We start from the raw sequence: 16,872 nt of genomic DNA, 5'->3' as shown, positions 1-16,872 counted from the left end.
TGGTAGCATAGTGCCTAAGGCACTTGACTGCTAACCAGAAGGCTGGTGGTTCAAACCCACCAGCCACTCCTCAGAAGGAAGGTTGGGCAATCCTACGTCCATAGTGATACTGCCTCAGAAACCCAAGGAGGGGTCGCTATGAGTCAGGGCTGACTCGACGGCAAATAACAACAACAACAACAACATAGGATCACCATGAGTCAGAATTGACTCGATGGCCATGGGTTTGATTTCTGGGTTTTTTAATGAGTTGGAATTGATTCAGTGTCACGCAACAACAACAACATGGCCACAGGAACCTGGACACAGCAAGGCCTGAGAGGTAATACTTACAGTCCTAACTGTCAGTCTTTGGAACATTATTATTGGATGGTCCTATCTTACAGTTTTGAAATGAGACAAGAAGGGAATGATACTGTATGTCATCTAATCAGTTTTTTTTTTTTTTTTTAATTTCAAATAAGGTAAAGCATTTGGCAATTAATCAAAAGGTTGGCAGTTCACATCTACCAGCCTCGGGAGAAAGATGAGGAAGTCTGCTTCCATAAAGAGTTACATCTCTCTTAGACTATGGCCCTGAGTCACCCTTCAGGCCTAGAATTAATCTCACTTCCAAGGCTTAACTCCCAGGCAAACAATAGACAGGCCTAGGAGCTGAACACCTGCACCAGGGACATGCACTTCCTAGAACAATTGAACAATCAACCATGGGAGATGAGAAGGGCAGCATTTACACCAGGTGAAAGGTAGGGAGGCAGGAATGCATAGGCAAGTAGGACACAAGGAAAGGGTAATCACAGGGAGGAAATTGGAGGTGAGATGTTACACTGCATGGAATGTAAGCAGTGTCACACACAAAAAAATGTGTATATGTACTGTTGAATGGAAAACGAATCTCCTTTTAAAATTTCACCCAAATCACAATAAAAAGTTAGGGAAAAAAAAAACACAAAGATTTGCATCTTTATCCTAAATGGTCTCTATGAGTTGGAATTGAAATAGATTTTTTGGTATCTGTATTTTGCCAATCTATGGCAACCTGTGAAATAGCTAATGATTCGATAGATGCACACAGTAAAATATGCTATACAACATAGTACCAACTGACCTGGCCAAGACGATTACCACCTTCCTACCTCCAATTTCACGCACTTCCCTGTCATGCCTTATGGCTGACTGACTCCGTGGCTTAGATTCAACTAGTGGTTCTCAACCTTGGCTACACATTAGAATCACCTCCAGAACCAAACTCACTGCCATTGAGTCGATTCTGACTCATAGTGACCCGCATAGGGTTTCTAAGGCTATAAATCTTTGCAGAAGCAGACTGCCTCATCTATCTTCTGCAGAGTGGCTGGTGGGTTTGAAACATCAACCTTTTGGTTAGCAGCCAAAATGCCTTAACTGCTATGCCACCAGAGCTCCTTCTCAGACTACACAGGGGCTGAAACAAACCTCTCAAATCTTTAGAGACATCTGCATTTTGTGAAAAAACTGGTTCAATTCAATACCACTAAACAAACAAACAAAAAAACCTGACTACCATCAAGTTGATTCCAACTCATAGTGACCCTGTAGGACAGAATAGAACTGCCTCATAGGGTTTCCATGGCTGCCAATCTTTATGGAAGCCGACTGCATCATCATTATCCTGTGGAGTGGCTGGGAGTTTGAACTGCCAACCTTTTGGTTTGCAGCCAAATGCTTTAACCACTAAGACACCAGAGCTAGGCCATTATAAACGAGTTACTGTCGAGTTGATTCTAACTCACGGGAACCCCATGTGCTTCAGAGTAGAACTATGCTCCAGAGGGTTCTCAATGACTATGGCCTTTCAGAAGCAGATGGCCAGGTTTTCTTCCAAGTCACTTCTGGGTGAGTTCAAGCCTCCAAATTTTCAGTTAATGGCCAAGTATTTAACTATTTGTACCACCCAGGGACTCAAGGCCTATGAACTCGTCTAATGAGTTCTTTTTAATAGTTACATTGGGAATATGGAAGGTGACAAAAGTACTGCTTTGCTGTGAACTGGAAAGTGACTGGGACTTTCTTCCTGCATAGCCAGCCACAGGAACATTTTAGTGAGTGATCACAGTGCTTTGCCTATCTACCTCCCGTGTGGGGTAAATGAAGGAGAGTTACACACTGGAGTTACATTAGTCATAAACATGGAATTTTCCTATAACAACCTAATATCTGTATCTAATGGAAGGGCCCCAAGAGAATCATGATGCTGATTTGGGGTGCAAGAGGCATAGATTGCCTGAGCTTGAAATTGCAAGTTTCACAACACTCTGCTAGGATTATCTGCTTGGGGTGGGGGTAGATCTAAGTTGTTACCTGCTTTGGTAGACTTTGGTAGCTTTGGCAGTGCCGTCTTCTCCTGTCTGTAGACATTGGAAGCACAAATCTTTTCTTCATTTTCTTTTGAAGAGTTAGCTCCCTTGAATAAAACAAAGAAAACAGAAAACTTGTGAGTCCTGACATGAAAACAGCAAGTTCCTTATTCAGAAGACCACAGGGTGCACGCTGTGTCCACAAAGTTGAGGATTATCACTGAGTTCAATAATGGTCAAAAGTAAAGTGAGAAATAATAAAGAGATAGAAGGACAGAAGGATAGATGGATAGATGGACAGAGGACAGAGCAAAGAAATCGCATTGAGAGCCCCTTGGTTTGGAATTTAGGTTCACAAGACCTAAACTGGCTTAATTTACCACCTTACCGACCTGAAAATAAAGGTTTTCTAATCATATATACAAACAGGATAACATGAGAATTATTTAACTTGAGAACTACCTTATTTCTCATTTTCTAAGAACCCACCTCTAGAGTTTTTAGGATAGGATTTGCTTTACAAAATCTCCCCATGTTCATTACTCATCATAAACTCTTTAAGAGCATAAAGCAGGGCATATCTAAGTACAAAACATGACTCTTCCCTCTTTTTTTTTTTTTTTTTAATTTATTGTGATTTGGGTGACTCTTCCCTCTTAAGCTTACTCCTGCCTTGATGAATGGGCACAGATGGAGAGCTGCGGGACTGACAGGGTTCCCAGTGGAAGCGTACTCAGTGACTCCAGAAAGGTCTGGGAGTGTTTTTAGGGCTGCCCCAGGTCATACCCTGCATTGAGGCTCCTTAGGCTTAGCCTTGTCCTCAGCTTCCTTCTTAGTGTTCACGTCTCTCACAGAAAATTGGGCCGGGAAAGTTCTCCTCCTTCTCTGCTTTACCATGGTTATCCAAGCTGGTTCTGAGACAGCATGATCTGACTGTCGACCAGAAGCCTTTTCTGAGGAAGGAATGAAAAAAGTTAAAACTGCCGCAGGGCAAGTAGGGTTCAAAGCCTGGCTGGGGCCTACTCACAATCACATCCCAAACTAGATCCTTGTTAACTGCTCCAGGAGAAAGATATCAAGTAGAGACGGGCCTCTTTCTCTGGTGCTCCCCCTCCCCCCAATCTGGTGAAGCAGGAGTTCCTTTAGTAGACAGGAAGTGCTATTTCTTAACTACCCAGGCATATTGTCCCCTTACTGATCCTTTTCCCTCCCTTGCCCATCCTTTTCTCATTCCTAAATCATGGTAGTCAAGGAACTCTGGTAGTGTAGTGGTTAAGAGCTTAGCTACTAACTGAAAGGCGGGCAGTTAGAACCCACCAGCCGTTCTATGGGAGAAAGATGGGGCAGTTGGTTTCCATAAGGATCACAGCCTTGGAAAACCTGTGGGGGAAGTTCTATCTTGTCCTATAGGGTCGCTAGGAGTTGGAATCGACTGGATGGCAATGGAAAAATAAAGTTAGGACAGTGGTTGCCAGATGGGCTGGGAAAATTCTTAGAAGGCCAGAGGCTCAGGCCATTGATGTCATTCCTCCAGTCTCAAGGAAAAAAACATAGTATTTTATGCAAGTGTGTGTATACATGAGTGTGCTTACAGACATATGTACAAGACTATGTGACAGTGGGGGTGAAGAAATGAAGGTTTTGGAAGAGACTAGTGCTTAAAAGGTCACTGTGATCTAGATTCTCAGATATTTTGGGTGAGTGAAAAGGCTATAAAAGTAGAAACATTTATATTAAATTAAGATTTCAGGCTGGGAGTCTAGGCATATTTCTCTATTAATGAGATAGCTTTGAAAATCCACATGGTATTGGGGAGGCATAATACATGTAAAAGTAGTTTGAGAAAAGCCTAAAGTTCCATCCAAATGTAAGGTATACAGAAGAGGAGGAAAGGGGGGAACAGGGAGATGATCATGTGTCCATTTCAGAATGTGGATGGGTATCCAGAGGCTTCCTTTGGGAAAAGGAAAGAGTCAAAATTAATCACCTCCAAATCCATTAATCTAGAATTGGGTACTACTCTGCCTCCAAATCCACAAGCCCGCCCTATTAAATTAACAACTCACTGGACACAGCTAGAACAGACTTCCTCCTATCCAAGACTTTGATTTCCAGTTCCTCCCTCCACTTGGAACCTACTTGCCTTCTGGGAAGTGGAAGTCTCACCTGGGATCTTGAAAACAGGTGGTTTCTTGTTTTCATCTTCAGATTTGGGCTCCACCTGTTGGTTCTTTGCCAATTCAGATACTTTGGTGAGGTTCTGTGAGGCGTTCAGGCACCCCTGGGAAGCGTTTCTTCTGACTCGGTGTTCTTTCCATATGGATGTTGAAGGTAGGTCCAAAGAGGTTGTCGGAAGGTTGGTAAAACCATCTTGTTTCTTTCTCTTATACTTCTGCAAGGAAGGGATTCTTCTCAGTCTCACTCCAAAAACCTTTTCAACATTAGCCCTACTGGTAGGTGACCTTGGATCCCTGTCATGATTTTTATCATCTCTCTTGAGAACTTCTTTCTTAGAGCAAAGGCCTCCAGAAATGGCTGCTTGCTGGGCAGGATCAGTGGTGAATGTCAGAGGTTTGTTAGCAAGGGATGGGGCATACTTAGTGAGGTCTTCGGAGCCTTGGCTCTGTCTCTCGATTTTGTCTGGAGAAACTGGGGCTCTTGGTAAGGACTGGCTGCCAGGATCACTCTTCAAAATGGTTCCTTCAGCTGTATCACTCACAGAACTTGAACGAATCTGTTGCTTTTCTTCAGGATCTCCAAAAGTCTGGACAGGGCGCCTGGGAGGCAGTTGCATATCAGGATTACCCCACTCTATAGCTACACTTTCTGACCCTGTTGAGGAAATCTGTGGCTGGAAATCTGTGGCTTGGAAAGGGAATGTGGAAGGCAGCTGCTCCTTAGAGCTCCTCCCCTCTTTGGGAAAGCTCTCAGAAACTGGGATTTCTTGCTGGTGCTCAGGCTTTCCCGAGGCCTGGGAAAGGTGTCTGAAAGGCATTTGCTCTTTAGAGCTGCTCCACTTCTCTGGTGCATTCTGTGAACCTGAGGAAACTTCGGGTTGATCTTCAAGCCTCGCCAAGGACAATAAAGGGCACTCTGTAGGCATCGGCTTCATGGAAATGCCTTCCTCAATGTCAGCACTCTGAGGACCTGAGAAAACTTGCTGCTCGATTTTAGGCCTCCACAAAGATTTGGAAGAATGATCTGGAGGCAGAGGATCCACATAAATGCTCCTCTCAACAGCAGGGTTCTCTGAACCCGAAAAGATTTGCTGTACCATGAACTTCACAAATGACTGGGAAGGACGCCCAGGAAGCAGCGATTTCTTAGAAATGCCTCCTTTAACAGCAGTGTTCTCTAGACGAGAGGACATTTCCTGGACTTTAGACCTCATTAAGAACTGGGTAGGATATCTGGGAGGCAGTGGCCTCTTAGAAATTCCCCTCGCAACAGCAGCCCTCTCAAAACTTGAGGAAATTTGCTGGACTCTGTGCCTTACAATGGACTGGGAAGGATGTCTGGGAGGCAGCGATGCCATAGACATGTCTCCCTCAGAAGCAGCACTCTCGGGACCTGCAGAGACTTGTTGTTCAGATTTAGGGCTCACCAATGGCTGGAAAGGACATCTGGTTGGCACTGGCTCCACAGTATCGCTCCTTTCTGCAGAAGCACTCACTGAACGTGAGGAAACTTCTTGCTTGATGATTGGTCTCATTGGGGTCTGAGCATGATGTCTGGGAAGCAGTGATACCATAGGCATGTCTCCTTCAAAAGCAGCACTCTCTGGACCCGCAGAGACTTGTAGCTCTAATTTAGGTCGCACCCAGGACTGGAAAGGACGCCTGGGAAGGAGCGACCCCACAGAACCACTCCATTCTGCAGAAGTGCTCATTGCATCTAGGGTAATGATCTGTGGCTGGAATTTAGGCCTCATCAAGGGCTGGAAAGAGCATCCAGGAGGCAGCAGCTCCACCAAAATGCCCTCCTCAACGGCAGTGCTCTCTAACATTTGCTTGACTTTGGGATTTGTTATGGACTGGGAAGAATATTTGGGGAGCAGAGGCTCCACAGAAATGATCCTCTCAGCAGCTACATCTTCTGAACCTGAGAACACTTTTTGCTCAACTTTAAGGTTCATCAATGACTGGGGGAAAAGTTTAGGAGGCAGTTGCTCCATAGAAATGCTCCCTTCAACAACTGTTTTTTCTGGAAATGAAGAGACTTGTTGCTCGACTTTAGGGCTCACCCATGGTTGAAGAGAACTTCTGGGAGGCAATGGTTTCATAGAAATTCTCTCCCCAACCGTAGCACTTTCTGCACTCGAGGAGACTTGTTGCTCAACTACCGGTTTCACCAAGGGCTGGGAAGGAGATCTAGTAGACAGTGTCTGCATAGACATGCCCTCCTTAGCAGCAGTCATTTCTGGACCTACAGAGACTTCTTGCTCAACTACTGGTCTAATTGGGGGCTGAGAACGATGACTGAGAGGCATGGGTCCCATAAAAATAGTCCCTTCAACAGTCGCACTCTCTGGACCTGAGGAGACTTGGTGCCTAACTTTAGACATCATCAGACGCTTAGAAGAGACTCTGGGAGGCAGTGGCTTCATAGGAATGTCCCACTCAACAGGAATGCTCTCTTGATGTGCAGAGACTTGTTGCTTGAATTTAGATCTCACCCGTGGCTTCACAGAACTACCCCATTCCGTAGAAGCACTCACGGAACCTGAGGAGACTTGTCGCTGAACAGTAGGTCTACTAAAGGGTCGAGAAAGGTATTTGGTTGGTGGCTGCTCCACAGAAATACTCCCCTCAGAAACTGAGGAGACTTCTTGTTGGTCTTCAGCCTTTCCCAAGGCTTGGGAAGTATATCTGGGAGACAGGTTTTCCTCAGAACTGCTCCAATCTTCAGCATTATTGTCCTTTTTAACATAACTACTTGATCCTGTGCAGACATCTTCATTTTCAGGCTTTCTCAGAGCCTGGGAAAGGCATCTGGGAACAAGTTGTTCCTCAGAAGTGCTTGTTTCCACAACAAAAGTTTTTGATTCTGAGATGACCTCTTGTCCATTTTTAGGCTTCCTCACGGACTGGAAAGAGTGTTCAGTGGCCTGCTGCTCCTCAGAACCACTCCCCTCCTCTGGAGTACTCTCTAACTCTGAGGAGGCTTCTTGTTCATCTTCAGACTTCCCCAAGTCCTGGAAAGAGCGTCCAGGATCCAGGTACTCCTCAGAATCACTCTCTTTCTCTGAAGTACTCTCTGAATCTGAGATTTGTTGACGGTCCTTAGGCCTCTCCAAAGCCTGGGAAGGTCTTCTAGGAGGCAGCTTTTCTGCAGAAATGCCTCTTCTTGCCCTAGCAGCCCTTGCTGTACCTGGAGCACTTTTTATAAAGGCCTGGAACACATTTCCAGGAGAATTTTCTTTGCAGATAGTTGGGGTGCATTGGTCTGACTCCATCTTAAATTTGGCATTTTGTGGATCAAAGCTGGAAGCTGCTTTCCCTTCTGACTGAACATGAGAAGGATCCATAAATGCCTGAGCCCCCACGCTCACTGAGGGAACGACATCTGCCGGGGTTGTAGAAGGACTTGCCATTACTGGTAAAAGAGAAGCTCTGTCTTCTGTCTTCTCAGCTCCAGAAGCCCTATCTTCATTATATGGTGGTGGCCCACTAACCATGGATTCTTTCACATGTTTAGGTAGGGGTTGCAGTGCTGATGCTTTTTTGCCTCCATCATCTGTGCTGCCATTTTTCCTTCCTGTATCACTTTTCTCTGAAAGCAACTCTTGAGGGGTAGCTGTTTCCACTTGTGGAGTTGTGGGTTGCTCCATAACTTGCTTCTTCAAAGGCAGGTGCCAGAGAGGGCAATCCTTAGCCAGAATCATGGCAGACAGGGGCCTAGCTTGATCTCCTTGGCCATGACCTTGACTGGATTTTTTGATGCTTCTTCCTTTGGGTCCACACTCACTCATTCCTGAAGAAACGAATTCTTTCCTTCCACGTTTTCTTCTATGTGCTGCTGACAGTGGGTAGCCCTGACTCCCAGTAGCGTCAGTGTTTGAAGCCTGATCTGTTGTCTTCTTATCATGAATCTCAGTTTTGTTGCTCTGTTTCTGGCTCGAGGGACCTGTACCAATATAAATAAGGAAAAATATGTGTGCTTTTGACTTCCTAAATAAGAATGCTCTGCCCTGTCCCAGTTGTCCCCATTTGCTATTGAATTTCTTAAGAGGAAGAAAGAGCTACACAGAAGATAGAGAGAAATTTGGTCACTATTAGCCTTCTTCCCCTGAAAAATTTTAAATCAAAGGGTAATACCAGTTTTCTGAACTGATTCTAGGGTTGACTCCTCACCATTTTATCAACACTTCCATTTACCATTAGGTGTGCAACGCACATCAAAAGGCTATTTTTGAACTTGTAACAATGGTTACCTTTGAAGAAACTGACTGGGGCAGAGAGGAGAGAAATTTTTATTTGTAATGAATGTTTGTATTTTCTGCTTAATATTTTATGCAAATGGCTCGAATTTTCATCTCATGTGCATGTTGCTCAATTTTTTTTAGAAAGGCATCAATGAGAGTTATTTGGGAGGAAGGATTATGGCCTCTTTTTCTTCTCTTCTGTATTAAAATAATCCTATGTGCTATTATACATAGAAAGCAGTTCTTGAAAAGCTATAACAATAACATCAGTCACAGGCTTCAGTTTCAGCACACGGCAACAACACATACCGCTCCTCTCCCTCTCTAGTCTGATTGCCAAGTGGGAGGGCCCCCGGCTGCCTTTCCTCCCTCATCATCCGCTGCATCTCTAGCTCCATCTAGTGGTTTCATATCCAGCCTACAGTGCTGAGCGTAGCTGGTTACACTCTAAACCACTCCCATTATTTACGCTGACTTGATTCTATCCTATGGGTGAAAAGGGATAACTATTAAAAATAAATATGAAAACGATAAAAAGAAAGTAAAAAAAGATTACTCATTTAATTTCTTTTTATCATATGTGTGTGTGTGTGTATGTGTATGATTGTTTGTTTCTCACGGGAAAATGTGTTTAAGAATATCCTGTGTTTGAGCTCAAAGGAGCTCTGGTGGTGCAGTGGGTAAGGCATTTGACTGCTAATCAGAAGGTTGGCGGTTCAAACCCACCAGCTGCTCCATGGAAGGAAGACTGGGCAATCTACTTCCGTAAAGATTTACTGCCTCGGAAACCCAATGGGTGTTGCTATGAGTCGAAATTGACTTGATGGCAGTGGGTTTAGTTTGGTTCGGTTTGTCTTGGAGCCTGTGGTGGTTATGTTTGTGTGTCAACTTGGCTGGGCCTGGTTGAGTGGCTAGGCAGCTGGATGTAGTATTCCCCATGATGAGATTGGTAATTAACTCCATGGTGGAACCTACTGTGAGTAGCTGCCTTTGGGTATGTGGTCTGCTTTCTGTATATAAGGAGAAGCTTTGAGAGTGGTCTCTAACCATTGGCACGCTTGGACCCTGCGTGTAGCCATGTCATTGCTCAGCAGCCTGCTATGCTCTGCCGACCTTGGGACTTACGTTAATGGCCTGCCGTGTGGATTGGTAACATCGGGACTATGCCTTTTTATTTGTCAACCTTGGGGCTTCTCAGCCTCAGCAGCCAACAGCTAGCTGTCTGAGTGAAGAAATGCCTTTGGCTCCAGTGGGCTGGGAACAGGAGGCAGAGCTGGACCCCACGGTTGAGGGGCTTTCACCCAGCCCCTAGAGCCTGGCACTTTGAACTTGGACTTAAAGCCTCCAAATTGTAAGAATAAACTCCTGTTTGTTAAGGCCATCCCATTTGTGGTGTAATCTTGTCAGAGAAGCATTAGGTAACCAGAACAGAGCCCATGTGTGAAATCCTGTGTGGCAAAAACATAAAATAACTCTTCAACTTAATTTGTGGAACTGGAGTTTTGTTTTACCAAATACTGCTTGAAATGAGCTTTCTATCAGCTAAAGCCATTATCCACATCTGTGTGCATGTGCATACACACACGTGCATGCACACACACACAATTTTTACTCTGGTGGTATTTGTTGTTTGAGGATTTGATATGTGTTGGCTGCCAAGAACATCTGTCTGCAGCTGCCCATGGACATACGAACTGGTTTCACTGTTAATACAAGACCTTTTCTCTCTACTAGAAGAGAAAGGCGACTTTGAAATGGGAGTTTGGGGCTAGCTCTGTTATTCTTGTCTGGTTCTGTTGTTGAGGGGGCTCTCTGAAGGAGGAAGTCACTCACTGCCCTAGATAACTGGGCTCACTGAGGAATCCAACATATATAGCAGACTCAGAGAGGATAAAACACAATTACGAACAAACAAACACCTCCATGTTTGGAAATTCATTTAGATAAAATAGAATCAGGTATCACCTTTACCTAAACCCTACACAATAATCAATACAAGTGGCAATTGTATTTATTAAGCAGTTTAAATAGAAAAAGCTGGACCACCTTAGTATGCATCTTAAATGGAAAGTTCTCTGAGAACCAAGAGGAGCAGGTTCTTCATTATATAGCTCTTGTCATGTGCAATTAAGCTCACAATACATGTTTCTGGATGAGGGTGAAGATGTGCCAACCTGCACTGTCTTTTTTGGGCTTCTTCTGGCCAGTTTCTTTGGCTTGGGTTGTACTCTTCTCTTCATCAGAGGCCAGTGGAAGGCTTGGCTCCTCCTGGCTTGCTTCCACCTAAAACAAGAAGAGATGAGTCTGAATCAGACTGAAGTGTTCTCCACCTGCCCTTTCAGGACTGCCAAAGAAACAGACATTGGAAGAACATTCTTGATACCCAAATGACTCTGCTGAGAGCTTAACAATATCATTAAAGATGGAAGTTCTTTCCAAAGGCATCTAATCAGAGGTCCCTGGTGATCATTTTACTCATTCTAAGTGTTTCAAACAAACTTCCAAAAGCTTTAGAGTTTCTGGTCTCTAGAGGAGTCTCTAGGTAGTGTAAATAGTTAACCTGCTCAGCTGCAAACCAAAAGATTGGAGGTTGGAGTCCACCCAGAGGTGCCTCGGATGAAAGAGCTGGTGATCTGCTTCTGAAAAGTCAGCCATTGAAGCCCCATGGAGCATAGTTCTACTCTGACACACATGGGTCACCATGATTCAGAATTGATTTGACTGGCAACTGGTTTGATTGGATCACTGAATGCCATGCTAAAACATCCTGGAAACCAATGAACCACAAGTGGAAGGCCATACATCTGAACATGGGGTTGCTGGGTCTGACAACAATCATGCCCCTGGCAACACTGGAATTCTCAAATTTGGTTCATCAGATTTGGGAGCCCAATTCAAATCTTGTTTGGCTTTGTTACAGGGAATTTAGTGAAACCATGAATTCTTTCTTTCTAGCTCCAAAGAAAAGAGAATATTGGGGTTTTGTTGGGAAGGAAGAGAGCAAAAGATGAAGGGTTCACACTTTACACCAAATGGACTGAAATTGGGAGCATAAACAAGGTTTGCAGGTAGTTGCAGTGCAGCTCTAGAAATGTCAGGGTAGCACTACACTGAACATGCACCCCAAACTCACAGCCGTCGAGTCAGATCCAACTCATAGAGACTCCTCGTTCATTTTCCGTGGTGGTATCTCTACGGAAGTAGATTGCCCAACTTTCCTTCCGAGGAGCGGCTGGTGGGTTTGAACCGCCAGCCTTCTGGTTAGCAGTCAAATGCCTTAGGCACTATGCTACCAGAGCTCCCACCATTAAAGACAGATCTACAAAATTATATGCTCCCATTTGAAGTGCCTGAACAAATAGACTCAGCTTAAAAATCATTTTTGAGTAAATGAGGTCTGATAGGCCTGAGTTCAAATCACCTACTAGCTGTGTGACCTTGGGAAGGTTATGCTCTGATTCTCAGTTTCCATAGTGGTGTAGTGCCTAAGGCATTTAACTGCTAACCAGAAGGCTGGCAGTTCAAACCTACCAGCCACTCCTTGGAAGGAAGATCGGGTAATCTACTTCCGTAGTGATACTGCCTCGGAAACCCAAGGAGGGGTTGCTATGAGTCGGATCTGACTCGATGTCAGTGAGTAAATTAAGGAGAAGGAGAAACTTCCTGTGGGACTTGTAGAGCTAAGCCATTCAGAGCAGGGAGGAAGTGATAGCAACCCATGGGTCATAAATGATCCTAGACTCTTTTATATAGACTCATCTCCCTATGGGAGATGGAGATGTCCAGGACTCTTCTAAATGAAGTTATCAGAAGGGAGAAAGAAGGATCTGTGATAGTTATGTTTGTGTGTCAACTTGGCTAGGCCTGGTTGAGTGGCTGGGCAGCTAGATGTAGTATTCCCTATGATGAGACTGGTAATCATCTCCATGGTGGAATCTACTATGAGCAGCTGAGTAGCTGCCTTTGGGTATGTGGTCTGCTTCCTGTATATAATGAGAAGCTTTGAGAATGGTCTCTAGCCAATGGTATGCTTGGACCCTGAAAGTAGCCGTGTCGTTGCTCAGCAGCCTGCTATGCTCTTCCGGACTTGGGACTTACAATGGACTTAAGTTAATGGCCTGCCATGTGGATTGGTAACATTGGGACTGTGCCTTTTTTACTTGTCAACCTTGGGGCTTCTCAGCCTCAGCAGCTAGCGGCTATCCGAGTGAAGGGATAGCTCCAGTGGGCCAAGAACAGGAGGCAGAGCTGGACCCCAAGGTTGCGGGGCTTTCACCCAGCCCCTAGAGCCTGGCACTTGAACTTGGATTTAAAGCCTCCAAAATGTAAGAATAAACTCCTGTTTGTTAAGGGCACCCCATTTGTGGTATATTTCTTGTCAGAGCGGCACTAGGTAACCAGAGCAGGGTCACAACAAAGTTTCCCTCAGCCAACATTCTCCATCTCCCTGGTTTGTGCTGAGGTGTCCAGGAATAATGTGTGTTTAGAACTTGGTACATAGTCAACTGGGTAACTGGTCACCCCTTGCTTGACACCAAACCAAGGAGATCCTCTTAGGACCAACAGAGGACTCCTTTCAATTGCACACCCTGCCCTTGCCAACTCTTCTTTCCATGTGTACTTTGTCGAAGCTAGAGGCAGCAGGGTGGGTGAAAAGACTACTGGGCTGGAAGTCAGAGGACTGCGTTCTCAGCCTAGCTCTAATATTGCCTCAGTGTTTGACTTTGGGCAAGCACCCAAATGATTCATGCTTTAATGTTCTTCCCTGTAAAATGCTTGCTCTACACCATCTTTCAGTATTTTCCAGCTCTGACTTACAGCCCTTTACTTATAGCCCAGAATCCCTGGGGACTGGATCTTCCACCAGAGTGAATTCTCCAACTCACTGACCCATCCTTCTTTAACACCTGTTGTTGTTGTTGTGTGCTACTGAGTCAATGTCCAACTCATAGTAATTCCATGTGACAGTAGAAACGCCCCATAGGGTTTTCTTGCCTGTAATCTTTACAAATATGCTCTTGTAAAGATTTCAATTCAGGAAAGGATATCAAGAAAGATGGCACAACTTGAAGAACATAACCAAGGTCATTGAATTGTATATGTAGAAATTGTTGAACCGATGTCTGTTTTTGTGTGTGTATCTTCATCAAAAATTGAAAAAAGATCTCTCAGAGTAAAAAAGATGTCACAAAGCCTGTCACATGACCTGAATTGTTTCACCACCATCCACACAAACTCACTGACCCCTAAGCTTCTCACCTATCCTTTCCAGTTTCGGTGGTCAATTTGATCTCACACAGATAATCCTTTAAAAGCAATGATCTTTTGAAGGATTAATAGCTGAGTTGTGAATGTTGGGAGTTGCTGGAAGCCTCACCTACAAATGAGTGGAAGTGCTATCATTTGTAACTCATGAGTGTCATCTAATTAATAACTAAAACAATCCTGATCTGGGCTAGGGTTGCAGATTCCCTACGGAGGGCTGAGGGAATTCCCAGATGCTAAGCCAATAAGCAGCTTCTGGGGGTTAGTCACTGTTGCTGCTTTCTGTAGTCACTTTTATACAAGTTCCAAATGGATAGGCTACCCCCACTCTATTAGATGCATGCTTTTTCACCCTTCTGGGGGTGTCAAGCCCATAACAGTGCCCTCAACCACAGCATCCTTACCCAGAGTATAGGCGCTCTGGTGTTGCAGCGGTTGAACACTTGGCTGCTAAATGAAAGGTTGCCAGTTTGAACCCACCCAGTGACTCTGCAGGAGAAAGACCTGGCCATCTGCTCTCATAAAGATTACAGCCTAGACACCCTATGGGGGAGTTCTCTGTAACACATGGGTTGCTATGAATTTAAATCAATACCATAGTACGTAACACCATCATCACCTAGGGTATGTCCCCTGAACCATACCACTTCCCTAGAGCAAACTGCAAATGTTGGAACTAATTTTTCATTGGGAGCTCTGGTAGCATAGTGGCTAAGGCACTTGACTGCTAACCAGAAGGGTGGCGGTTCAAACCCACCAGCCACTCCTCGGAAGGAAGGTTGGGCAATCCTACTTCCATAGTGATACTGCCTCGGAAACCCAAGGAGGGGTCGCTATGAGTCAGGGCTGACTCGACGGCACATAACAACAACAACAACAATTTTTCATTGTACAAAGCATTTATACAAGAATTTATTCCTGGGATTTCTGAAGGACTTACAGTCACTTGAAGGTTCCTCTTGATCTTTTGTTTCCGAGGGTTTAGAGCCATCTTGTGTCGAGCAGCTGAAGAATCCAAACAGCCCTGGGTGGTGGCTGGGGTGCTGAAACCAATGGACAGCTGGGTGCTGCTGGAAGAGGCAAGTGTGGCCAATGACAGTGAGCGAATGAGTCCAGATGGTGTCTCAGAGGAGCTCTGGAGAGAGCGGGAGAAAAGAAACGAGTCAACCCTACATGCTATCACCAGTCGCAAAAGCTGGACCGTCTGCTGGCTGGAGAGTTCCTTAAAGAAGAAAACTTCATGAATTACTGACCCCTTTTCCTACAGCTCTACTGACACTTCCAGCTTCATTATGTCCTCATTATGGCTGGCCCCCATCTCTCCAAACTAACTGGCTCTGGAACACCTCCTCATATTCCTCTGTAGGAGCTTTTTCATAGAGCAAAATTCCAACTATTCCTAAGATGTTCCAGATAGCTGTATTAGCAGAAACCCCTCTGAAGACCAGGAGATAAGCCATCTATCTCCTGGACACCAGCAGATAATGATGTAATTTAGCAGGTAGGCCAAAATCCAATTTGTATTTACCCCACTAGTTCCTTCCAAACTGGCTTTGCACAGTGTCAGGGACCCCTTTGGTATTTGCAGCTTTGACATCTCTTTGTATTTTCCCACTACCATTGTCTATTCAGCCAGTGATAACATTAGCTACTATCTTGGTTGCAAATATGGTTCTTTTATGACCTGTGTGGTTCCAATGCCTGGAGACTTAACATAGGCCCATCACACTCACCATCCTGTTTTCTATTCTGGTAAAGGTGGGAGAAATGCTACAGTTGTCTTTTGCAGGGTAAATCACACAAAATTAAGAGTGATTCCAAGGCTTCCTTAACTTCTTTATGCAACTGTCATCCATTAGTTTATGTAACACCTCTTCCTGATACGGGAGCTCTGGTGGCGTAGTGCCTAAGGCATTTGACTGCTAACTAGGAGGCAGGAGGGTCAAACCCACCAGCCACTTCTCAGAAGGAAGACTGGGCAATCTACTTCCATAGAGATTTCGTCTTGGTAACCCAAGGAGGGGTCGCTATGAGTCAAATGGACTAGATGGCAGTGAATTTGTGTTTTTTTTTTTTTTTTTGTTCTTGCTGATATGGTAGATTTGGCTTGTGTATTCCTTAGAACAGAGTAATAACTCTGGTTTTACTGTGCTGAACTTCTTTCATGCTTCAGGGTGGTCTTAGAGTTCTGGTGTTTTGAGACTGGATGGCAGAGTCATGCTCCCATTAGCCACACATGACCTGTCTGTCTCCCTATTGCCTCTCTGACTACATCTTCTACCACTTTCTGTTCTAGCCACACTGTTGTGGGTTTGCTATTTTTCAAACATTCCAGGCATGCTCTCACCTCAGGGCCTTTGCACTTGCTGTTCTGTGTGTAACTAGCTCCCTCATGTCCTTCAGGTCTTGATTCAAAATCATCTTCTCTGTGAGATCTTCCTTAGCTAAACTATTTAAAAACTTTGTCCTCTACCATAATATTTCATAATCCCTGCATTAATTTTTTCCTTGGCACTTTAACCACTGTCTAATATGTATGTTTTGTGTATTTACCTTTTTTGTTGTCCATACACCCATTAGAATATAAACTCCATGAAGTAGGGCTTTCATGCGTTTTATTTACTACTGTAGCCCCAGAACCTAGAACTGCCCTTGGTATATAGTAGTTGCTCAATAAATGTTTGTTGAACTAGTGAATTAATTATGTTAAAGGCTTCCACTGAACCTTGCTCCACGGCTAACTCCTCTCTTTCCTACATGATTTTAGTGATTCTCCCTGAGGCCTACACAGCTTCAGCCAAAGGTCAATAGAGAAAGATAAGGAGGTCTGTGGATCTGGGAAACCCT

At 44.6% G+C, this 16,872-nt stretch overlaps 1 protein-coding gene across 1 annotated transcript in view; it reads right to left on the bottom strand.

Moving 5' to 3' along the window:
• The window catches only part of KIAA1210 (KIAA1210 ortholog), an 82,576-nt gene that overhangs the window by 783 nt on the left and 64,921 nt on the right, over positions 1 to 16,872 (bottom strand). Inside the window, 8 exon segments of the mRNA XM_042782606.1 lie at positions 2,341 to 2,443; positions 3,123 to 3,289; positions 4,503 to 5,993; positions 6,204 to 6,761; positions 7,140 to 7,502; positions 7,590 to 8,462; positions 10,935 to 11,043; positions 14,966 to 15,160. Of these exon segments, the coding sequence (XP_042638540.1) occupies positions 2,341 to 2,443; positions 3,123 to 3,289; positions 4,503 to 5,993; positions 6,204 to 6,761; positions 7,140 to 7,502; positions 7,590 to 8,462; positions 10,935 to 11,043; positions 14,966 to 15,160 (3,859 nt within the window).

The sequence above is a fragment of the Orycteropus afer genome, unplaced genomic scaffold, assembly GCF_000298275.1.
Source record: "Orycteropus afer afer isolate SDZICR_OR568_19922 unplaced genomic scaffold, OryAfe1.0 scaffold00387, whole genome shotgun sequence".
In the NCBI taxonomy this organism is placed as follows: Eukaryota; Metazoa; Chordata; class Mammalia; order Tubulidentata; family Orycteropodidae; genus Orycteropus; species Orycteropus afer.
The sequence above is the reverse complement of the archived record's forward strand: the minus strand, read 5'-3'. Positions and strand labels throughout refer to the sequence as shown.